At 44.5% G+C, this 24417-nt stretch overlaps 1 protein-coding gene across 1 annotated transcript; it reads right to left on the bottom strand.

Moving 5' to 3' along the window:
• Nucleotides 1–19330: 19330 nt before the first annotated feature.
• LOC134461366 (tubulin beta chain-like) lies at nucleotides 19331–23372 on the bottom strand. The gene is made up of 5 exons (XM_063214226.1): nucleotides 23090–23372; nucleotides 22786–22894; nucleotides 22385–22495; nucleotides 20564–20808; nucleotides 19331–20201 (listed from the first exon to the last, which is right to left on the bottom strand). The coding sequence occupies exons 1-5, from the start codon at nucleotides 23144–23146 to the stop codon at nucleotides 19350–19352; spliced, it is 1374 nt and encodes a 457-aa protein (XP_063070296.1). The 5' UTR covers nucleotides 23147–23372; the 3' UTR covers nucleotides 19331–19349.
• Between the last annotated feature and the right edge of the window lie 1045 nt (nucleotides 23373–24417).

The following is a 24417-nucleotide window of genomic DNA, read 5'->3' as shown; positions in this document are numbered from 1 at the left end:
GGCACAGAGGTTCGTGAAGGACACCAGAGTCTGGGTTCGGATAAAGGTTCACATTATTTTTTATTCATACAAGTATTTTATAAATAGACCACAAAAAATACAATGCCCAGTACTGTGGGCTACTTCAGTCAGTTAGGTGGACTGCACAAAGGTCCGAATCAGCCGATAAAACCCAATGATCCCCCAAACCCCAAAAGCGTCAAGTAGGAAACAGCACACTTAGCACAGCAAATTGGGTTAGATAAAATCGGCATGCAATTTAAGAACACACATGATTAGTATACACTTGGCACAGCAAACAAAAGCCAATAGAGTGACACAGGTAGGCCTATGGACATGGCCCGAATACGAGAGCAATGTGCGTTATACTGACTACAACGTAGGCCTACAGGACCTAACCACGCACACACATTCACACACACACACACACACCGGTCAGGAGCGCAGCAAGAATCGGTCTCGCTCTAGAACAGGGGTCCCCAAACTAAGGCCCAGGGGCCGGATGCGGCCCGCCATGCCCCTTTGACCGGCCCTCCACCTCTCTGCACCTCACCATTTACACTGGCCCAAAGAAGCAATCCTCACAGAAAAAAAATAATGATAAAATATTTAGATAGATAAAAAATCTAACCTTTCCTTGCTATTTTTACATGTGAAGTACTCGCTTATTTTGCAAAATAGCTTGTAATGAACTATTTTGTGCTAAAAATGATGGCTATAACAGGCAGTGGCCTAGCATACAGCCCACATTGATCCCGGCCCCTGATCACAGACAGGAACGATAATGTGGCCCCCAGAGAAAAAAGTTTGGGGACCCCTGCTCTAGAAGCATGCGCGCGTCTTTCCTCTAAGTGCGCAGTGCAATGACTTCCAGAGCTATTTTTCTTCCCGTGTAGAAGCTTAGCGCTGATGACAAGGGAACTCGATGTGCTCAGGGGGGAGGAGAGAGATGTGCTCAGGGGGGAGGAGGGAGATGTCATCCAGACCTGCCCCCCGCCCTGCACACCCTTGAACATACTTGCAAGAGCCCCCTCTCCCTCGCTGCGTGATGGTCGCCATTTGATTTGCTGCGGTGTTGATTGATGTTGACAAAGTAGGCGCGATCGACTTCTCGTCAACACATGCATGCGCATTTAGACAGCAATGCACCCTGGATGAAAATGCTGCATGACGGTTAGATTTCCTGTCAAACTTCAAAATTTCGGTGATGTTGCGTCGACGAGGTGACATCATACCTGTCAACCATCCCTAATTTCCGGGGAAAATCCCTAATTTTGACTCATTTCACGATTTCTTCCCGATTTGAACATTTTCCCGGAAATATCCCAGATTTTTCACATTATCAAAAAACACTGTCGGTCCAGTACTGGACCGACGAGCCACACCCCCTCTTGAAGAGAGATACAGACGGTCGTGCTTATAGAGCTCGAAAGTCCCGCCCCTTAGTTCCGCGTTTCACGGGACCTCAGTTGACCATCTAACAACATGGTAGCGAGTGAATATCTTCTGATCTCAGTCATGATATGCGCTGGGCTCCAATAATGCTGTTTAAGAGGATAGATAAAGATTATTCAAGCAGAAGTATCAATGTTTTGTTCCGAGGCCGTCGGCATGAAAAATGTGAAGAAACACAGCTTTCTAAAAAGTTTAGGGGTTCATACGAAAAATTAGGCAAAAATATCAGAAACAACATATATGGAGCTCGTGGCACAACTCGAAGGGGATCGAAATGCCATTTTAATACCGCCATTGGATTACATGCTACGATTTTCGGCTAAAAACGCCGTTGAGGTCCCATGAAATCGGGGGAAGTGACGTCACTTTCTAGCTCTATCAAGCTATCTGCCAGAAGATTGTATGCCAGACATGACACCAAGAATTGAAGTTCCTTGAAAATACGAGCTGTCACCCCAGAGCTACGTAGCGCTTGTGCTCCCACTCTTTTCCTCAGAAACCGTCAGTTCATGCAACTCATACAACAGCCTCGGAACAGCGAACCATGCTATTAACCTAATCACAACCTGTACCAGCACGAACAGACAACTTGTCCGACAAAACAACAAGAAGAAACTCATTGCGCTCATTGCACTGTTTCTCCACGCTGTAAAATGTGCTGAGGGATTTTAGACGGTAGTAGGCCTACTGTCTTTGCGCGCGCTGTTGTGAAAAGCACAGTAAAACGCACCGTCCGGCCTACTGTCTTTGCACGCGCTGTTGTGAAAAGCATAGTAAAATGCACCGTCCGACCTGTCTCTGTCATCCCTTGCGTTGACTGTTAGAATTTGGCCTTAAGAAAATTTCCTGGATTTTGGCTTAAAATATGGGAATTTTCCCGGATTTTGGGAGCTCAAAGTTGACAGGTATGGGTGACATGTCACATGGTGTCAAACTATCGCGGGATGAATGCGACTGCAGTCAGATCTTGCAACCTCTGTAGTTGCTTATCCCCTTCAACGCTCGTCTGCAGACCGCCTCCGAGGTCACGCGCCCATGAACTGGTTGGTCAACAACTCGCTCACGTGTGTATATGAGTCTTGTCTCACACCTCTACACAAGTTTGCGCAGGTCCCCACTTCAGCTCCTCCTCACTGCCTGTCCCCCCCACTCCTCACACGTGGTGTGTTAGTAGAGCAAACCGGTGCGAGCTCATCGTCTCGTTCATATTTGTGGCCGACTTTAAATGCGCTGTTTTAATAACACCCACATCGTGACAACAAGTTCTCGCTCACGTGTTTTTTCTCCATCGATCGACAAAAATCTAAGTCGTAGGAGCCTAATGGGAATAAGCAACTATAGAATAAGGTCTATCTGCAGTCACATTGATCCCGCGATAGTTTGACACCATGTGACGTCACGTCGCCGTCGCAACTGAAATGACTGAAATTTGGCAAAGCTGGGCTTACACTGTGCGACTTTTGCCCCGATTTTGCCCCGATTTGGCACTCGCATGACTCTTTGGGAGTCGGGCCGATTTCTTGCTCAATCGCAGGTGTATCGTGCAGTGTAGATGGGGTAACGACAAGCGATTTCGCCTCACGATCATGCAATCGCAGGGTCGCAAGAAAATCAAAACTGTTTGAAATCCTGGGGGCGTATTACAGAAAACTTCCTATCTTCAGTCGTCCTATCTTAACATTTGACTTGAGATAAGATTTTTTCCAGTTTGGTATTACAGAAACAAATCCTAACTTCATTTAGGATTCTTATCTTATCTTTGGAAATCCTATCTTATCTTGAGTTAGGAATCCTAAAGTAGCGATCTAAACATCTACGATCTACTTTTTATGTCTGTTACCTGACAACAAATGCACCGCTACCTAGCAACAGTAGTGCGACGCAAGCTAGAATACACAGATTTGACTGCTGCTGCATCTCGCGGTCTGCGTGATACTAAATCAGAGAGGAAGAGGACGTAAATATTTCGCTAAACTTTTTAAGCTCATTACTTTTAAATAACGCACTTATTGGTGACGTTCCACCGAACGGATTTATAATACAGCAACATCTGTGAGGACGAAATTAGGTCACTCTCGCTGCCTGCAACCTCAAGTTGACCAAATGCATTGTGGTTTCAGTCCCAATAAAGTGCTTCCCATTTTCCATATTTTCATCCCAATGCTTTGTTTTTCCAAGCGAATGCACGCAAAACAGTTAAGAATTTCATGAAATGTCTTTATATGACCAGCGCATGTATAGCCTATAAATAAATGACAATTAGCCGACTTGGCTTGACCCATGGTCGGCTGTCAATTAAGGAAGTTGATATCGGACTTCACATCGAAGTCGGGTATATTTATCATCAACTCTTCACTTCACACATCGTTTGGGTCAGTCAATATAGCCCAATTTAATTAACATTTCATCCGTTCACAATTGCGTTGTTTTCCCGGATTGACTTCACTGTTAGCTCTGGCTGAAACAGCAAGCTGAGCGTGGGTAAATGGTGATGAACACCAGCTAAATTTTGGCTAACAAATCAATGGATAACTGGAATTAGGACAGCTGGGTGGCTGTCCTAAAGTTAGGACCAATTATTTAGGATTTTTCGAAGTTAGGATGCTTCTGTAATACCCCTTTCTTAACTTAAGATAGGATGCGCAAAACAACTTAGGAAACGCTGTTCTGTAATACGCTTTTCCTAAATTCGGTCCTAAAGTTCCGTTGCCGCGGTAACTAGACAGATAAGATAAGATTTTCAAGATAGGGAGTTTCTGTAATACGCCCCCAGGTTGTGCCTCGTGACTAAATCACATTTAAAGCAGTGCTATGACCGATTTGACGTTAATAGGGCCGTGTGATTCGCTCTTGATCGCGTCCTCATCTCCACCTCAGGTGCGCATGTTCCCTCCTCTGCAGCCCCAGGAAACTTGCGTGTCGTGTCGCACAGTCTGACCATTCTGCTCGCATCCGACCGTCTGCTCGTATAGTGTGAGGACGTGAGTCGTGAGATATGAACTTTTAAATCGCGAAATTCCCTCGTGCAGTGTGAGCAGGAGCTTAATACCCACGACTGAAAATATGGCAGAGTGTATGCCCGGCTTAAGTCGGACAAGATTTCTAACCATCATGCAACATTTTCATCCAAAATGCATTGCTGTCTACATGCGCAAGCAGACGATCCAGCAAATCGAATAAGGCTATTGTCTTCTCTCACTACGTGATGGCATTTCTCCCTTTCCCTTTGTGTAGCCCAATCACATTCCCCATTCTTCCCACTCAAGACCTGTAGACAATTGTCCCCATTAACTACAGCCAGTCTCTCCTAAGTTGGGTAAGGTGTCCGTCAACTTGGCTGGCATGTCATGCAAAATGTTTCCCCTGTATTTGACTGATACCTTCAATAAACATATAAATAAAAATAAAGGTTTTCCCCACACGCAGCCACCCTTATCATTCCCTCCTCCACTGTACATAATCACCCCCGTGACACAAGAATCCCAACAGCATTGACCGAGAAATGTCCTTTATGCCAGATTACCAGTCCAGACTTGCTTTTGACCTCTTGCAAATGAGGGAAATTTGCTTTATGACCTATTGTAAAAAAAGCAAAGTTCATTCCTGGGGTTTTCCTACAGAGGAAAACAAATGCTTGCATGAAGAAAATCTTTAAGATCATGGACTGCCATATGATTGTGCCCATGAAAGATACACATACTATCTGATATCAAACCTATTGCTGGGCAATAACTTTATCATTTGATGGAATGAACAGCCAGAGCATTCAGACCAAAAGCTAACCCGTATACATAATGTGACAGTGCCGAGAGGTGGACACTAGTTTAAGCGATCAATTAGATTAACTCAACTTTGATCAAGATACACACAGGTTGGAGGGTATGGAACGACAGAGACATGGGTTCAGCAATAACCAACATTAGTCTTTTTATTTTCCTCTGTTTTTCTCAAACATAACTCTTAAAAAGCACAGACACATGCGCACACACACACACACACACACACACACACACACACACACACACACACACACACACACACACACACACTTCACTGGTGGTACTGCACCCTGGTAGAGGTTTCTTTAAACCAAACACAGATACGCTGATGAAAAACAATAAACTTAACAAAAAGGCACAGCAAACCAAAATGAAATCACCGCAAACAAAATGAAAATCACAGCAACCCAAAATGAAAACACAAAATCAAAATGTAGTAGTACAGCGCACCAGGTTGGTTGAAGAAGGCCCAAATTAGCTGGGTGAGTTTTCAGTCACCAAGCCTAAGCACTGCAGTCACTGGACAGGTGAAGCGCAGCAAGCTGCAGCCAAGTGTCATGCACCCGGCTTCCAAACATACAAGCACACCGGATTCAAGCAGTCACCACGAACAGCAGAAGGGAACCATGTGAAGGACAAAACGGCAACCTCTGGTTTCAGCATTGGAGGTCACATGGGCCCATGTCGCTGGCAACCATAGTCGTGAAGGAGAGGCACTCGCCGCCAACAGAACGACTTCACATGGCAAACAGTCTTGCGATACATGCTAAGACAAGTAGCGAGCGCATCAGAGGGACTTATGGAGCTCAACTGCTAGGCAGTTAGCAAACAGCCAAAGCAGTAGCAGTGGCCAAAGAAATACCCCAGTCTGAGGCACAATGGAGGACTTGGGAGCAGAGCCACGGAGGAGTGCCCTCCGGGACACAGCAAGGAGGATTGAAGCGGCCAGAGCCGCGGCTTTGTATGTTCCTCTCCACCAACCCAGGAGCATGTGCTCGCCTGGTTTTATACAGGTGTGGCTCCTAATTGCCCAATCACAACCTAGTTGAGACAGAACTAAGGGAGAGTCACCAAATTGCCACTTCATTTAAAAACACACAGGAGGAGCAGACACAGTCACAGTAGCCGGGTTAACAGTACTACTGCTACAATCTGCCCCCTCATTTTGTGTCGTCGTCCCGACGAACCAAAAACACTAGAGCACCTTTAAAAGGTGCAGACCGACCAAGCTGGACTGAGAATCCACAAGGCTCTGGGAACATGCATCACTACAAACACTGCAGGGGGTATGGGGACAGGGAACAGAGTCAGTGGGCCCATCCCCTTATACAGGGGGGTACCCAGTGAACTCAAAAACAATTCAGAACCATTTAAGGTTCTGACAGGTAGTGGCGGCAGGGAAGCTGTGATGCTCCAGAACCGCCACCAACCACGGGAGGCAGTCTAGGGGAAAGGGGACAGGGTCAGTGGGCTCAGCCCCTGATACAGGGGGAAACCCAGTGGACCCAAATTAATTCAACACCTAAGGTTCTGAGTAATGACAGGCAGAGAAGCTCAGGGAACTACTACTACCAACCATGGAGGGGAGATGGGTAAAAGGGACAGGGTCAGTGGGCTCAGCCCCTGATACAGGGGGGAACCCAGTGATCCTCAAAAATATGAAACTGTCCTTGAAGGACCAGCCATTAGTAGCAATCCACCCCAACCGTGGGGTAACATTTTCACAGGATGCCATTCTTACTCCTGCCCATTGGCAGTATCAATAGATTTACTTACTCAGATAACCAAGAGACCATGGGAACTCCGAGACTGCAACCCTGCTCGCAGCGCCAAATGTGACAGTGCCGAGAGGTGGACACTAGTTTAAGCGATCAATTAGATTAACTCAACTTTGATCAAGATACACACAGGTTGGAGGGTATGGAACGACAGAGACATGGGTTCAGCAATAACCAACATTAGTCTTTTTATTTTCCTCTGTTTTTCTCAAACATAACTCTTAAAAAGCACAGACACATGCGCACACACACACACACACACACACACACACACACACACACACACACACACACACTTCACTGGTGGTACTGCACCCTGGTAGAGGTTTCTTTAAACCAAACACAGATACGCTGATGAAAAACAATAAACTTAACAAAAAGGCACAGCAAACCAAAATGAAATCACCGCAAACAAAATGAAAATCACAGCAACCCAAAATGAAAACACAAAATCAAAATGTAGTAGTACAGCGCACCAGGTTGGTTGAAGAAGGCCCAAATTAGCTGGGTGAGTTTTCAGTCACCAAGCCTAAGCACTGCAGTCACTGGACAGGTGAAGCGCAGCAAGCTGCAGCCAAGTGTCATGCACCCGGCTTCCAAACATACAAGCACACCGGATTCAAGCAGTCACCACGAACAGCAGAAGGGAACCATGTGAAGGACAAAACGGCAACCTCTGGTTTCAGCATTGGAGGTCACATGGGCCCATGTCGCTGGCAACCATAGTCGTGAAGGAGAGGCACTCGCCGCCAACAGAACGACTTCACATGGCAAACAGTCTTGCGATACATGCTAAGACAAGTAGCGAGCGCATCAGAGGGACTTATGGAGCTCAACTGCTAGGCAGTTAGCAAACAGCCAAAGCAGTAGCAGTGGCCAAAGAAATACCCCAGTCTGAGGCACAATGGAGGACTTGGGAGCAGAGCCACGGAGGAGTGCCCTCCGGGACACAGCAAGGAGGATTGAAGCGGCCAGAGCCGCGGCTTTGTATGTTCCTCTCCACCAACCCAGGAGCATGTGCTCGCCTGGTTTTATACAGGTGTGGCTCCTAATTGCCCAATCACAACCTAGTTGAGACAGAACTAAGGGAGAGTCACCAAATTGCCACTTCATTTAAAAACACACAGGAGGAGCAGACACAGTCACAGTAGCCGGGTTAACAGTACTACTGCTACAATAAGCATCTGTTAAAGCAAGATTCACCGCCAGTTCATAATTGTGCTCATTTAAGCTGATTAAAAATAATCCAATTCCATTCTCTAGTGAGGCCCTGACCCAACAAATCTTTAATGAACAACAGTCTGAGACCATAATCCATTTTGGAAAAGCAAAGTGCATCAGTTCATCTGACATAGGCCTACGTTATATATCGAAGCTGCAGGCCTGTTGGCAAATGTGCCTTTTTTCCTTCTTCATTCCAGTAGCAATGTGCCCTAGATTCCAGACTATCTATCAGCATAGCGTTAAGCAGGACGGAATCCTCAGTCATTCACGACAACATAGTTTCTCTTGGCGGCTCAAAGCCCAGAGGATATTTTGTGCCAATGCGTCTGCGGCTGTGGCGTCGCGCTACACACAGGTTTTATTTTTGGCCGTCACAGCTTGAAGCACCAGGTACTCCCCTGGGGATGGGGCGTGGCATGCCTTGTGCCCAGAGCGTCCTGGAAGGTTCTATATTTTCCATATGGTGTATGATGACAGATGGAGCGAGCATCACAGGGTGGCTGGGGACAGAGAGATGATCACTCAGTATGGTATGGGTCTTACCAGCTTACCAACCACAGACAAAATAGTTTCTGCAATCTGGAGTGTCACCACCCAGCAATGTCTGTGAAACTCACAAATGAACTGAAAAGACAGCAGGGAGAAGGCTAGCGATTGAGACAACGTGCAGTGATGACAGAAAGCGAATTAATGAGAATACATTGATTAATTATATGTGACATACAATAGCATAAATACACAATTTACAGTGTATATGGCACAGAACCAACTTGTAAACATTAACAGAATAATATGGGAAATATGGAGGGCAGTGTGCAGGGGACCACTGCCCCGCCACCCCAATCTGTCTCCATGCATTCCTGAGGGATCTGGAGCACTTAGCATCCCAGACTTAGCTTAGCCACATACTACCCTGACCCTTGCCCCAGCTAGCAAGCAGTATGAGGAGGAAGCATTCGGCATATTTTGTCTCTGTCAGTGTACAATCCACAAAACTGGGACAATAGGACAACAGCAGTCCTGCACACCCATCCATTGGCTTCAATCTCTCTGAAGGATGCATGGAGACTTTTTATGGCAGAAACATTTTGATTGACGTCTGAGCAGTTACATTGTGCTATTCAGACATGCCGCTATTCAGACATGCCGCTATTCAGACAATGATGTCTATTGTCTGAATACGGGCACGTTTCCCACCGAAATCTGCCATTGTTGTGGTTTGTGCTGCTCAGATTTTTTTCAGTTTAGGGAGATATGTGATATTTTGATATTTCATTCGGATCCCCATTAGCTGATAGACATATCAGCTACTCTTCCTGGGATCCACACAGAATATATCACAAACAAGACGTCAACATACAAAACAACATATAAAACGAAGAAAAGATATACTTCTTTTCTTGGGGAAACACACACTAAAACAGACAAAAACAGGACTATGTACTGTATATATAAAAGAAGAAAGAAAGATTCTTTTCTTGATCATACACTGAAACAGACAAAATATAAAAGAAAGACAGAAAACAATTAATAACTAACTAAACAACAACAAAAAAACAACAAAAAACCCCCAAAAAAACAGTTCATTAGTAAATGACAAATCACTAACACAACACAAAGTAGACAACAAAACTTGAAATCTGACCAAGATTACATCTTAAAGGATTATGTACAGTTGACCAAAAAATGCTGCTTTATTTGCCTTTTTAAAATATGGTCTGGGAGGGAGTTCCATTCCACCATACTGTAGCTCTACATAAAACAGTGTGTTGCTTTCAGTTTGTTTTTATAGTTGGTATTGTGTAGTTACCATTAGTGGCATGTCTTGTGGGTTATGTGTGCAGAGTGGAGATCAGAGTAAGACGTTCAAACAAACTGTCAGGTTTGCTGACTGTATTTAATATGTTTAATAAAGGACAGAAGGGATACTTCCAACCTTTTGTCAACTTTAAGCCAGGAGAGTTGGTTATGTAGGACATCTCTTAGCTCTCTGTGTGCATTTAAGAGCAAGCCTGGCTGCTCTGTTTTGCCACCTTTGAAGCTTCTGAATTTTTGTCTTTGTTGTGCCTGACCAGAGCACTGAGCAGTAGTCGAGGTGGGATAGTACCAGGGTCGGAGAGTGCATGCAGTTACCCTAACCCCAACCCTAACCCTAACCCTAACCCTAACCCTAACCCTGACTCTAACCTTAACCCTAACCCTAAGGCATATCTGGTGTCTGAATAGCGGTATGTCTGAATAGCGGTATGTCTAAATAGCGATATGTCTGAGCGGCATGTCTACCTGTTGTTTAATGCATTTTAGCCATACGAATCTGCGACAGGAGCGACATAGGCCTACATGTACGCTGCATTCAGGCTCTTGAGATCTGAGTTTTTCATTTAAAAGGTGAGTATGTCAGAGCTGAATGAACACATTATAATGCAAGATGAGGGTCCTAGCTTTTAAATGCAACTCATGTCATGTTTTTGTGTGCTTCGGAGGCTGAGATATTTGGGTTTTAATAGACAGAGGGCACCTTTTTCCAAAAAGGCCTTAGGTATTCAGCAGGCGTTTGCAGGTGCCTTTTTGCAGATGCTAAAATGAGTTAAGGCTGCTTGTTTTTGTTCAAACAGTAAACAGTTGTTCTGGTCGTGCCCCTGGTCACTTGTTACTAATTATAATTACGCATGTAGTAAGTGTGTCTAATTGAAGTCTCCTTCACATGTAGCATCATTTTTAGAGCACACCAGGGCTTGACACTGGCACCAGAAAACCGGCCAAATGCGGGTAAAACTTGGCTGTGGCTAGTAATACTTTCAGTGTCACTAGCCAATTTGGCTTCCAGCTTATTCCTTGGTATGACTTACGCATCATAGCCTATATTCTATTGTTTGCCCCTTCTGTGTCAATTGTTTGCATTTAAGTTCAAGAAAAATTGCTTGATATAGCCTACTTCCATGTAGAGAGCTATACACTCATCTTCTGAGGTTAGACATATGCTATCATGATAAAGAAAAAAATAAAATAAATAAAATCGGTGACTAGTGGAATACCTGAATGGCTAGTGACTCTGGAAAACCACTGGCCACAGAGGCCGGTGGGTGAAAAAGTTAATGTCAAGCCCTGGAGCACACTAGTAGCTGTGCCTCTACGCCAGTGATTCTCAACCTTTTTTTAATAAATGCCCCTTGGACCTCATCATAACCCTCCAAACACCCACTTGACATCATCATAAGCCTGCCAACGCCCAATGCCCCCCTTAGTATTAAAAATTAAAATAAAATACACTCATATCCCCCAATGGCAACTAAGGTCTGCCCCCCCCCCCCCCCCCCCCAAGAGCTCCTCAACACAAACTGAGGGGCTGTAGAGCCCCGTTGAGAAAAACTAATCTGCACTGAGCCATTACCTGAGGTATTTATGATTATGACTGACTGTGTGTTCACCATTTAGACATTTTAGTCATGCTTTTTGACATTCTGTTCTGTGACGTCACATGGCTCTTGAAGGGTTTTGTTCTGCTTTCTTAAGATGTCAGATATATCCATTATCTCATATTGAGGTTTCCTCAGATAAGTCAGTGAAAGACAAACAGGAAGTTTTTCATCACAATTGTCCAACTAATAATGAGTTAATTACCAAAGGAGTGCAAAACTAAAAGCTGTGTGTGCGTGCGTGTACCTGTGTGCATGTGCGTGCGCGTGTCTATGCGCATTCAACATTGGCATGACAGTGTGACATGACATAACAGTGTCACAATAGTGTCAACAGAGTGTCATGACACAGTCATGGATGAGCCACAAACATTGTCAATGTCATAAACGTTTTATGCTAAAGAAACTTGAACAAAGTTAAAAAAGTTAAAAATATGTACTTCAGCAAACTGAAAACACGTAAATAGACTGAAAGATTTTTTTCCCCCACGCACATGGGAATATGTAAAACTCTTCGAGAATGACAGAAAACGTGTGGTGTTTTTAGGAATGCTTTGTGGCATGCCAGGTGTTTTTCATTTGCTTGTTTGTGTCTTCCACACAGGAATACTGAGAAGCGCTGTCCTGAGTGTCAGTTCTCACTGCCATCCCCTCCACGGCACATGCAGGGGACTTTCTGGTTACCACTATCAGAGTGTCCACAAAACCCATTTTCGTCGTTCCAAACTCTCTTCCTTTAAATCTTTCTTTTTCTCCTGGTACATGTGACAAAATTCCACCTCAGCCCAGTTCCCTGTACCATAGTTCCATGTACTAGTGTAGTTCCCCCTGAGCTTATTGAGTTAATTGTTGCATTGAGTTAACTGCTTCAATGCTGCTTACTTAGGTTATAGCCTATTCTCAGATCTCTGGTGGTGTTGCATAACATTTCGTATTAAGACCAGCAGAGCACTCTTCAGAAAAAGCTTTTTTCCATCTGCTATCACTGCCCTGACCAACCGACCACATTAATCCTGGACTCTCCTGGTAGTGTAGCGTAGGCCTATAGCCTTTCATTAGACCATGAGAACATGTAGTACATATGCAAGTAGTTAGTAAACTTTAGTTTTCAGAGTGAGGAGTCCGCACACTTAGAATCCTTTTTGTTTATTTTATTTTTCCTTGGCAGGATAATGTTTCGACCTCAACAGTCTTCTTCAGATTTTGAGGTCGAAACGTTATCCTGCCATGAAAAAATAAAACAAACAAAAAGGATTCTAAGTGTGCGGACGCCTCACTCTGAAATCTACAGTTGACCTTCGTCCTGCACCTTTCCCTGGGATGTGCACAAGCCTCTCCTTCAACTAGTTAGTAAACTTGTGAAAATACTCAGACACCATCACTTTGAGTTAAACAACGGAGGAGTCAGAATCAGGAAAAAAAATACATTACAAAAAGTGATGGATAATATATTAATTATTCCAAATGGTTTTATTTAGGGTTTTGTCTGCTGGATCTGATGATTAGGGAGTGCCTATGACCAACCCATTCCTCATGGAAGTTCACCCCTGGTGCATTGCCAGTATTCTGTGCTGGAACGGCACCAGCACATTATGCCATGTCGCATTGCTGCCCCAATTTCTGCCGGACATTATGTTGACTAAGATTTGTTCAATGGGACCGCTATGATTTCCAAAAGGTCATGCCCAACCGAAAAGCAAAAACTGGCGGCCATGTCGAGCTGTAGGCCTACCAGAAAAACAGTAGTGGAAAAGAGCCAGTACATACTACGTGTCAACAGCCTCTAAGTGAGTACAAAGTGTCCTGCTCAATGAAAGGGAATTATATACAGACTATTCGAATTAGAGGCGACATTTTTTCTTCTTGGTACAAACTAATGCAGTCGCTAGTAACTGGGTTCCTGGTTACATAATCAGACCTTGTCAAAAGTTACACAAGAAACATGCTTTAAGACTCCAGTGGCCTTTCCCAAATGAGCACTTTGTTAGTTGTAGGTAATAGGTTAATGGTTCTTATTGCCGTGACACATGCCAAAATTGACAGTTAAGTTTAGACTTTTCTTTGCACGGAGTGCTACTTTGGACCATCATTCATCTTGCATGGGTTAGCATTGGGTACTTATAGCCAGGGAAGCCGACAAGGGGGGACAAAGGGGTCAGTTGCCCCGGGCCCAGGGACAGAGGGGCCCACAATTGGGTCCACATTACATTGAATGTATTGAGAAGAGGGCCCTTTCAAATGACTTGGTCCTGGGCCCAGCCAATGCTATTAGTGGCCCTGCTCACCGCAGTTGCTGTTAATGGAACAGTTGTTTGCACCGTGGCCACACGTTTACGGGTCCTCGAGAGAAATGGTCTCATGTGTCCCTCTTTGTAAACCTGGTTACACACATGATACCAGTCCTCCTCCATATACGGTATGGGTGGTGGAGGACTCACCATCTAATGAAGTGGAGCAGATTGTATGTCACTCTCATTACTGTCCTATACTGGGCATGTCAGTAGTCCCAATTTGCAGGTGTCTCTGAAGCTATACACTACTGGTGGGAGCATGTGAGGACTCTCAAATTCCCACAGTTTCAGAGCAACACGTTTGAGAAACAACATTACAGTCAACTGGACATGCATGACGCAAGGGGTGTGTGTAGGGGTGGTGTTTTTGTGTAGGCTTATGTGCTTATTTGTACATATATGTGAGTGAGGAATAGAATTAAAGTAGCACTAAGTTGCTTTTTCCCAAATCCATTTCTGTGGGTCATCAAGCTGTAATGGCAAGGAAAACATTTCAGAATTTATTTTGTCACCCTCAGTGGGATACAACCTCTCTAACCAGATTTGTAGGAGGGAGGTCTGACTCTGGAAAAAAGTTATTACGCCAGACTCAAACAGTTGTAGCTGATTCCCACATGAGTTATGCTGCAATCCGAAGTGCTTGTAGAATTACGTTCATTCCAATATTCAGGACGGAGGGGTTTTTATACTGGGGGGGAGGCTTCAACTTTATTTAGACAGGACAGTGAAGAGTGGGACAGGAAATGAGTGTGACAGAGAGATGGGGGAGGATCAGGAAATTCTCGGGTTGGGAATCGAATCGCAGCAGTCCATGCCCAGTCGACTGGGCCAATTCACTTTTTAGCAGGAATTTGGAACCAACCTTGTCAGTTCTCATAAGCTCTGATTTCCGGAGTGAGCAAGGTCAGTATTAGGTATTAGCCAGATCTCAATTGGTCTGGAAACACCTCACATTATTACTCTGTTAACCCATAAGGCAATTTGCAGATACCAAAATGGCAATGCCAAGTCTTAGTGTGTTACTAAAAGGCCTGTGTTATGTCATATTAGTGTAGTAGCCTACTATGGTAGTTAACTTTTCAAAGACTATCACAGTGATGCATTATGGGACCACTACGAATGATAGCAGCAGTAGAAACAACAACAACAACAACAACAACAACAACAACAACAACAACAACAAAAACAACAACAATTCCACTTCCAACCTGCAGAGGGACCAAAGCCACAATCTACTAGTTTTGTTGCTTTAAGTACCACGTTAAGTGTCATATGAAAGAGTTGATGCGCCACTCAAGACAGCATCTCACACCCTCCAAGACTTCTGCCCACTTCCCTATCCCCTGCCCTGCTCATCTTACAGTTAAGTGGAGGGTGAGGACAAGGAGCAGGGCACACACACACACACACACACACACACACACACACACACACACACACACAGACACACACACACACACACACACACACAACACACACACACACACACACACACACACACACACACACACACACACACACACACACACACACACACACACACACACACACACACACACACACACACACACATGGGGAGGTCTCAAGACACACACATGCCCACATGGGGAGGTCTCAAGACACACACATGCCCGCATGGTCTCTCTGTCTCTCTCGCGCGCGCTCGCACGCACGAACACACACACACACACACACACACACACACACACACACACACACACACACACACACACACACACACACACACACACACACACACACACACACACACACACACACACACATGCCTGCATGGGGCATGGCCACACACACATCACGCACACATGCACACACGCACACACACACTGGGCAAAAAGCAGTCCCCAGGCCACAGGGCAGAAGCAAGAGGCTGAATATACTGAGGTCTCTGGGGGCATAGCACCGCTAATGTTTTAATGGCTCAAGTGACACACGCCAATGCCTTTGGATTTCCCAAGGTTGCGTTTCCAATTAAAGATAGATAGCTGCCGGATAGATTGATAGATAGATAGGAAGGAGATAAACCTGGAGTGCCATGTTGACTGATGGAGTGAAACACACACACACACACACACACACACACACACACACACACACACACACACACACACACACACACACACACACACACACACACACACACACACACACACACATAGAGCCGCTGCAGGCTCCAAGTTTGTTTTCTCTGTGTCTTCATCAGCCTCTACAATCTTTATGATACACAGTATTTTAGTACTTGATTCAGTGGTAATTGCAGTGGTACATCGCATTCTTTATATCAAGGCTCCCCTGCCTCTAGACTTTTAAACTTGATTGAATTACAAAAAAAATTGCATTTGCAGGTAAACTTGATTAAAGGGTTGTTTTGTAAGGAATTGAAATTCACAGAATTCTAGAGAGAAAGAATGTATTTGAGTGTTTGAGAGAGAGGGTGGGGGCTGGGGGTTGAGACTATTTGAATGTTTGCTAAATGTTCTCTAAAAAGTCTCTGTCTCTTAGACTAATGCTGAGGGCCATACGTTGTACAATATATGAGACCGAGAGACAGAAACAGAGACAGAGAGTCAGAGAGGAGTGCACGTGCACATGACCAGATCATTTTCCTTTCCTAATAAACTCATTTGCGCAATAATAATAATTTCCTCCTGGATGGGACCAGTCGCAGCAGATGAGGGGCACACTGTCTGTCCTGAGACACTGGGGGCAATCAGCTGACAGGCCTCACGTGACGGAAACACTGCGACTGTTTTCATTATCCATATTAGAGGCAGGTTGTGCTATCATGCATAATAGTGTGTAGGTTGTGTGCATGTGTGCATCTGTCTGACTGTCTGCTCAATCCAGGGCGCCTGTGGAGATTTGCCTTTGCACGAGTGAGGCATTAGTAGCATACGACCTACACTTACGTGTATACCTACAGTGACGTGTGTCACAATGTCAATAGCAGTGAAAAAAAGACGTATTTAAAGAAGGTGCTGTTCCCAGGTCAACCAACAGGGGCACCATCTGTGTCTGTGTATGGTCAAATAAAAAATTGTAGCCACAAATTAAGACGAAAGTGGTGTGCATCTGTCTGGCATAGGTGCACACAGAAATCCAGTGTGTCTCTGTGTGTCACAAACAAAAATAGGCACAGAGTGTAACTGTTCAGATGCCAAGAAAGTTGATGAGATGATTTGAGATTTTTCATTCCACATGAAATCAAAACTGTGGTTGTTGCTTGTTTTCTTCGTCTCAAGTTATTTTTAGTCTAGCAACACATCTCAAATGCAGTTTTACTAATTATTCTCGGAATGCACATCTAAAAAAGTGAAGCCTGACTAATGTCTTTAAACAGATATGCATCGTAGCTTCTTTGTGCAGATGGGCTGCTGGACTGCCGACAGGCCGTTCACACTTTGCTGGCAAGAGTCAACAACATCATAACAAAATTGGCATTTATTTATTCATTCATCGGGGTGGGGGCTGTGGGGGCAGGCCTAGCGTCCCAGACTGTGGTCTCTCACCCACATCAATAGGGTGGAGATATAACTGACTAGGACTCACCTCCATTCACCTCCACGGTGAGTGAAGTACCTCTGAGTATGATCCCATCTCCACACATTGTTCCCCACTCCTCATCTGTTGGGCTCTCCCAACAAGCAGGGAGTAAGGCTGGGTCTTGTCATTGCCAGCGATATACATAGTCACCTAGGGCACCAAATGTCTTGTGGGCAAGTCCCACAGAAATAGAACATCAAGCAAAATATAGCATTAGACTAAAGATTGACAATTATTATTTATGGGCCCCGTAATAACTATAGTATATAGTACTACATCAGCTGGGCTCGACCAGACAAATATGCCAATTTCTAATTGCTCAAAAAGGAAAGAAGTGGTACTTCCCCAGGGCACCAAAGTGACAGGAACTGGCCCTCTGTCTTGTTGTGTGTTCTGTGTGCTGTGGTGTGTGGTGTGTGATCCCAAGATAAACCTTACTTACTCTTGCAGTGAGTCAGCCTGGCAGCACGCATCCCAAAGACAGACAGAAGCAAGACCGACCTCTAGTGGTACGATGGGAGAATGGACCGGAGAATGTTGAGGTGACTTAAGTGTAGCATCACTAATGCAATGAAGTGTGATAAGACCCATGGGTCTCCTGAATTTGAACTCCATTTATTCTATAGTCTCTTAAAGGAGCATGGCTGACCAGAAGAAACCACTTATGAACCATCTCTTTCTCCACTATTATCTCCAACATGTCATTCTAAACGAATGTCTATGCAGTGATATCTATCATGTTTTGGCCAAAAACGTCTTCTCTTCACCTTCTGTCATGCAAAGTTATAATATCACAGTTTCATTCTGTACTCATGTTTGGCTTATTCATTTTACTGGCAAATAAATGCAAGTATTTCAATTTTGAAACTTGTTTCAGAGAAGCTTTCTTCTTTGAACAATCTTATTCAAATGTGTCCTCACTATACCTCGAATGGAAGACACAGTGTTCTGTACAAAAGCAAATTTTATTATAGTAGTCTATACACCTATACACAGTCTACACACAGTTGCACCTTGTGCATGCAGGGGCCATGCCTGGGGATGTGTTCTGTAAGTTACGAAGACATGATCCACAATTTATTCTCGATTCAGCTATCTAACATCATGTTGTGTGTTTCATGGCTATTTCATTATTACGTTACATAGAAAATAACCCTGGCCCTGTCATGGCTTAACGGTAGGGCACGCGTCTACTAAGCGGGCGACCCGGGTTTGACTCTGGCCAGTGTCCTTTGCCGACCCTTTCCTGTCTCTCTCTCAGAAACGTTTCCTGTCTCTCTTTCAAACTATCCTGTCACTAATACGGGTAAAGTTTATCCCCTTAATGCACGCCGTACCTCCTGTGGCATGATGTAATAAACATTGAAAGTTAGCTATTATAGTACTACACTACTATGATAGTGCACGGGGCCTTTAGTAATACATTACGACTTGGTCATTGCCATTCTGGTAACAGCTAATGCCGTGTCTTAAGGAGCTAAAAGACCAAAAAATATCTTGAAAAAAAAAGAAAATTACCCACTGGTAATCTACATCTTTATTCAACTAGGCCTAGGGAACAGTCTGTATGGAGCATCAATTCGGGGTCTATATGCTCTTCTCAAGGGAACTTCAAGCCTAGGCTGCAGTGCTGCATAGGCCTATCTTCTAAAACCACTAAACTCACTTTTTCAATCCACCCACATTTTTTTTCACCCATCATCATGCGTTAGAGGCTAACGTGAGCACTAATTTAAAGTGTTACCACTTCATTTAGTATTTGGGTCCTCCAATTCCTCCTCCTCTTCCTCCTCCTCCTCCTCCTCCTCCTCATCATCATAGGCAGTAACATCTAGTCCCTTCATTTCATCTACTATCTGGCTCCTCATCCACCACCTCCGCATCATCAGCATCAGCATCATCATCATCATCATCATCATCGCCATAGGCAGTAGCATCTTGGCGTAACTGGTACTCAGCCACCAGGTCATTGACGTTGCTCTCAGCTTCAGTGAACTCCATCTCGTCCATGCCTTCACCGCTGTACCAGTGCAAAAAGGCCTTGCGCCGGAACATGGAGGCGAACTGCGCGGACACACGGCGGAAGATCTCCTGGATGGCCGTGGTATTGGCCACGAACGTGGCGGACATCGACAGCCCCCGCGGCGGCACGTCGCAGGCGGACACGGACAGGTTGCTGGGCAACCAGTCGACGAATCGGGCGCTGTGCTTGCGCTGCATGCCCAGCATCTGCTCCTCCACCTCCTTCATGGACACGCGGCCTCGGAAAACCGCCGCCACGGTGAGGTAGCGACCACCGCGGCCGGGGTCACAAGCCACCATCATATTCCCGCCTCCGAACATCTCCTGAGCCAGCTCGGACACAGTGAATGCTCGGTAGGTGGCGCTGCCTCTCGCCGTCAGGGGAGCGAAGCCTGGCGCAAAGAAGTGCAGGCGCGGGAAGGGCACCATGTTGACGGCGAGCTTGCGGAGGTCGGCGTTGAGCTGGCCCGGGTAGCGCAGGCAGGTGGTGACGCCGCTCATGGTGGACGACACCAGGTGGTTCAGGTCGCCGTAGGTGGGCGCGGGAAGCTTGAGCTTGCGGAAGCAGATGTCATAGAGGGCCTCGTTGTCAAAGCAGATGGTCTGGTCGGCGCTGTCCAGCAACTGGTGCGTGGAGAGCACGGCGTTGTAGGGCTCCACCACCGTGTCGGACACCTACATAAAAACATTAGTGAAATAACTATTTATGTAGTACTATTCGCACAATCATGCAACTCAATGTGTTAACAAAAGCACAGACTTGGCAGATCTACCAAGAACATACCAAGTGACTAAAACCTTATTTTGAGGATGGGAACACACCCAGGACTTCACAAACCAGACTATTAGAATGGCTCGATGGTTAAAACGCTGGTCTTGAGATCACAGGGTTGCAGGTTCATATCCCGCCCTCACCTGCATTTTCATCCATGGCTGAAGTGCCCTTGAGCAAGGCACGTAACCCCACAAAGTCACTTTGGATAAAAAACAAGCATCAGCTAAGTGTAATGTAATGTAATAAAAAAAAGACAAAAGACCTTGGAGGATGGGAAGACGCTGAAGGAGGCCATGATGCGGTCGGGGTACTCCTCTCGGATCTTGGCCAGGAGCAAGGTGCCCAGGCCTGAGCCAGTGCCCCCGCCCAGGGAGTGCAGGAGCTGGAAGCCCTGCAGGGACTCGCAGTCCTCGCTCTCCTTTCGCACCCGGTCCATGATCTCGTCAATCAACTCACAGCCTTCGGTGTAGTGCCCCTTGGCCCAGTTGTTCCCTGCCCCATTCTGACCTATGGGTATTAGGAATCAAACAAGTGTATTGTGATGGTCCCTCCTGTGACAGTCAGCAGAGGATTTGGGTGATCTCGGTGACCACCTTACAGACCGGAAGGTATGGGTGGGGAACCTATGGCCCTTGGGGCTGTTTACAGCGTCACCACCTGCCTGTACTACCCAGGCCAGCTCAACGCCGACCTCCACAAGCTTGCCGTCAACATGGTGCCATTCTTGCTTGCACTTTTTGGAGCCGGGCTTCGCTCCCCTGTTTACAGCCCACGAGTCTGTCTTATCTGGCCCCTGATATAATTTTAATGTCAGACAGTTTCACATGAAATGTTTTGTAAAATGAATCGTATAAATTAAATTTGCAATACAATGAAGTTATATTTTCAGGGGACCTAGTAAAGGTGGGGTCTGTTATAAAAGGTAGCCACCTTCAATATAGGCCTAAAGTGAAAGGGGAAATTCTGGTTTGTGTTCATGGTACGGCCCTTGGAGGATTTTATACAATTTGAAGTGGCCCTTTGAATGAAACAGGTTCCCTACTTACAGTACTACCCCCGCTTTAAATATTGATGTACCCCTTGACCCACTTGTATCTCAGGTCTTCTTTATAAATGTTCTGTTACCAATGGCAATGACCAAGTCATAGTGCATCACTAACGTGCTCGTCTTATGTCAGAGTAGTGTAGCACTACGTATGGTAGTTAACTTTTCAGTGACTAGTGGAATGGTGGAATGGCGTGCATTATCAGGGCTACGGCATCTGAAGCTCCAGAAAGGTTCTGGAGTGACCATCACTACCTGGGGTTGTGGGTGTGCTCTGGCTGCTATTCCCTTTGTGTCTTTGGTACTTTGGTACTCCCTTTCTTTGCTACAGTACATCAACAAATTGATAAATTGCTGTAGTTTTGAATTGTAAAAAGAACTTTAGCAATGAAGAAATAAGTAAGACTATTAAAATAAAAAGTAAATACTGAATACCAGGTGTGTATTTATGCATAGGTCAATGGTCAGGTAGGGGGCAGATAGCCAACAGGGATCTCGTTAATATTTCCCATCATCATTTGACAGTAGTCCGACCTCAAGTGCAGAAGCTTGCCCCTTGCAGTTCAGTCAATATTTCACCATATACAATGCACAGATGTGTGTACTTTATGTCTGATGCTCTACTGCACGCATTGACATGAAATAAACACAATATTAATATAAAATACAATTGTGATAAAATACGCATGGCAATGCGTTTATGCATGAAATCTGCACATGCACAGGGATCCTGGAGCAATGTCCATGTACCCAGCCTTAATTGTAAGCTTCTTTCCACAAGGTGACCTCACTACAACAGGTGACATATTCAAGATTCAAGATTCTTATTATTCGTCCTGAGGGAAATTTGTCTTGGACATAGCTGCCGAATAGCACACAACACATGATGCAACACAACTGTTATTATTATATTATAGTATTATTCTATATTGTATCTATGGCAAATTAATCCCTCAATGAAATGTACAGTGGGTTTTTCATTAACATTTGAATGCCATTTTCATCTTGTACAATACTTTCACAAGGTCATTTACTCACCATAAATAAAGTTGTCAGGATTGAAAAGTTGGGCCAGAGGTCCTGAGCGAATACTGTCCATGGTGCCAGGCTCTAAGTCCACCATAATGGATCTGGAGACATACTTATTAGCTGAAAAGAATATGACATATATGAACATGTCGTCTAGGTATTTTGTAATATAATGACATTCAATCCATTTTCTACGTTTAGAGCGTAATGAGTGACATTTTGTCCATCAATGGAACTTAAAATTAAAAACATTACAACACATCAACACACGTGCTATACAAAAGTGATTTATTAGTCGTTTACTGACACCTTTGATGTAATATTAAGATGTATATTTTTGCCTTCATAACAAAGATTAAAAAATACATTTACAATGAAATTGAATCATTCCCAAATGCAATGAGACTCACCAAAAGGCTCATTGAAGTAGACATTGACCCTTTCTATACCAGCAGACGGCCGTTCCCTGTAGTGGCCAGCAGAGTCAATGCCGTACTCATCACTGATCACCTCCCAAAACTGTGGGCAATGAAAAGGCTTTAAATTACCTGTATGAGGGAACAATGCAATCTGTGCAGCAAGATTTCATGTACTAAAAAAATTGATAAGAATTTGACCATTCAACAAAATACACACACTCATGAGGAATGCATCATGAGTAACTCAAATGACTGATGTTTTCCAAAATGTTTGCAGGCAATTAACATGTGTTACCTTGGTTCCGATCTGATTACCACACTGCCCAACTTGAATGTTGACTATTTCCCTCATGGTTTCCAGGTATGGTGAGGGTTGATTGGGTTGATGTCCTGTCCTCCTCAGCAGCTCCCTGGCAGAAGTGATGACGAGCTGTAGGAGCTGTGGCCTTTTGTAGCCCCATGTTTAGGGCTAGAAAATGATGTCACAGGGGACAAAGATGGGGAGCCCAGCATCAGTTACCATTATGACTTAAGGTATTTGTTTTTTTCTTTTTGATTATTTCAGAATTGGCAATCATATCTATACGATTAATTTACCTGAAATTGTAAATGATCATCTCCTCACTTTTTTGGTTCTATAATGACACGACCAGTGTCAATGTCGGGTGTGGAAATTTGGAAGGTATTATTTATATGTACATGTGGATATTTTTGAAAGCGTATTGGTTTTGGCTCTTGTTTACACGTAAACAGAGTTTTAAAATGCTAATTTAAAATGCTAAAACGGACCTGCCACAATGCATTGTTTATTTTTATCCACATGAAGGCTATTGGAAATCACTTTCATCATGATAAATCTTTTAGGTCTTCTTATTCTCCATGTTCAATTTACAAAATGTTCAACTGATGCAACAATATGTTCCATATTTCTTGTGCTTCCTTTCTCTTGAAACTTTGGCGGGCATCAAGTAACCGTGCCCGGGAAATCCGTGGCACCTCTGTGTGTGGATTTATTGATTTTAGGTCCATTGGTTGACGCTACCCATCTGCCCTTCTCTGCAGGGCCGGATTAACACACAGGCTAGATATGACTGCAGCCTGGGGGGGGGACATGCCAGGGGGGCACTGATTGACTAAAAGTGATCAATAACAGAAATGTGACAAGATATAATATTAAAAATTCATCTGTCATGTATCAGAACAGTTGGTAGACATGTTACCCATAATCAGGGCTATAAATAAACTTTTTTCATCACTAGTCAAATTTAGCTAGTGGATGTGAATTGAACTAGCCAAACTTGCTATCAGTAAAAGTGGCTAGTAGGCTTTCTTTTCTACCAGTCAAACTGAATTTTCACCAGTATTTGTCCAATTGGCTGGTGTTAATTTAGAGCCCTGCCCTTAATTCCTACCTCATAATTATGACACTGTGTAAATTTGTCACAAAATTTGCTGTTGCTGGGGGGCACATAGCAATATGTAGCCTAGGGGCCCCAGTCCTTCTTAATCCGGCCCTGCATCTTTTTCCTGTAAAAGACATTAAAATATTCCGGAGAGTGAAACGAGAGTTGTCTGCTGACAAATTAAAATGTCAAAGACTAAAAATAAGCTTGTTTATTCTCT

This window comes from Engraulis encrasicolus, chromosome 13 (assembly GCF_034702125.1).
Source record: "Engraulis encrasicolus isolate BLACKSEA-1 chromosome 13, IST_EnEncr_1.0, whole genome shotgun sequence".
NCBI lineage: Eukaryota > Metazoa > Chordata > Actinopteri > Clupeiformes > Engraulidae > Engraulis > Engraulis encrasicolus.
The sequence above is the reverse complement of the archived record's forward strand: the minus strand, read 5'-3'. Positions and strand labels throughout refer to the sequence as shown.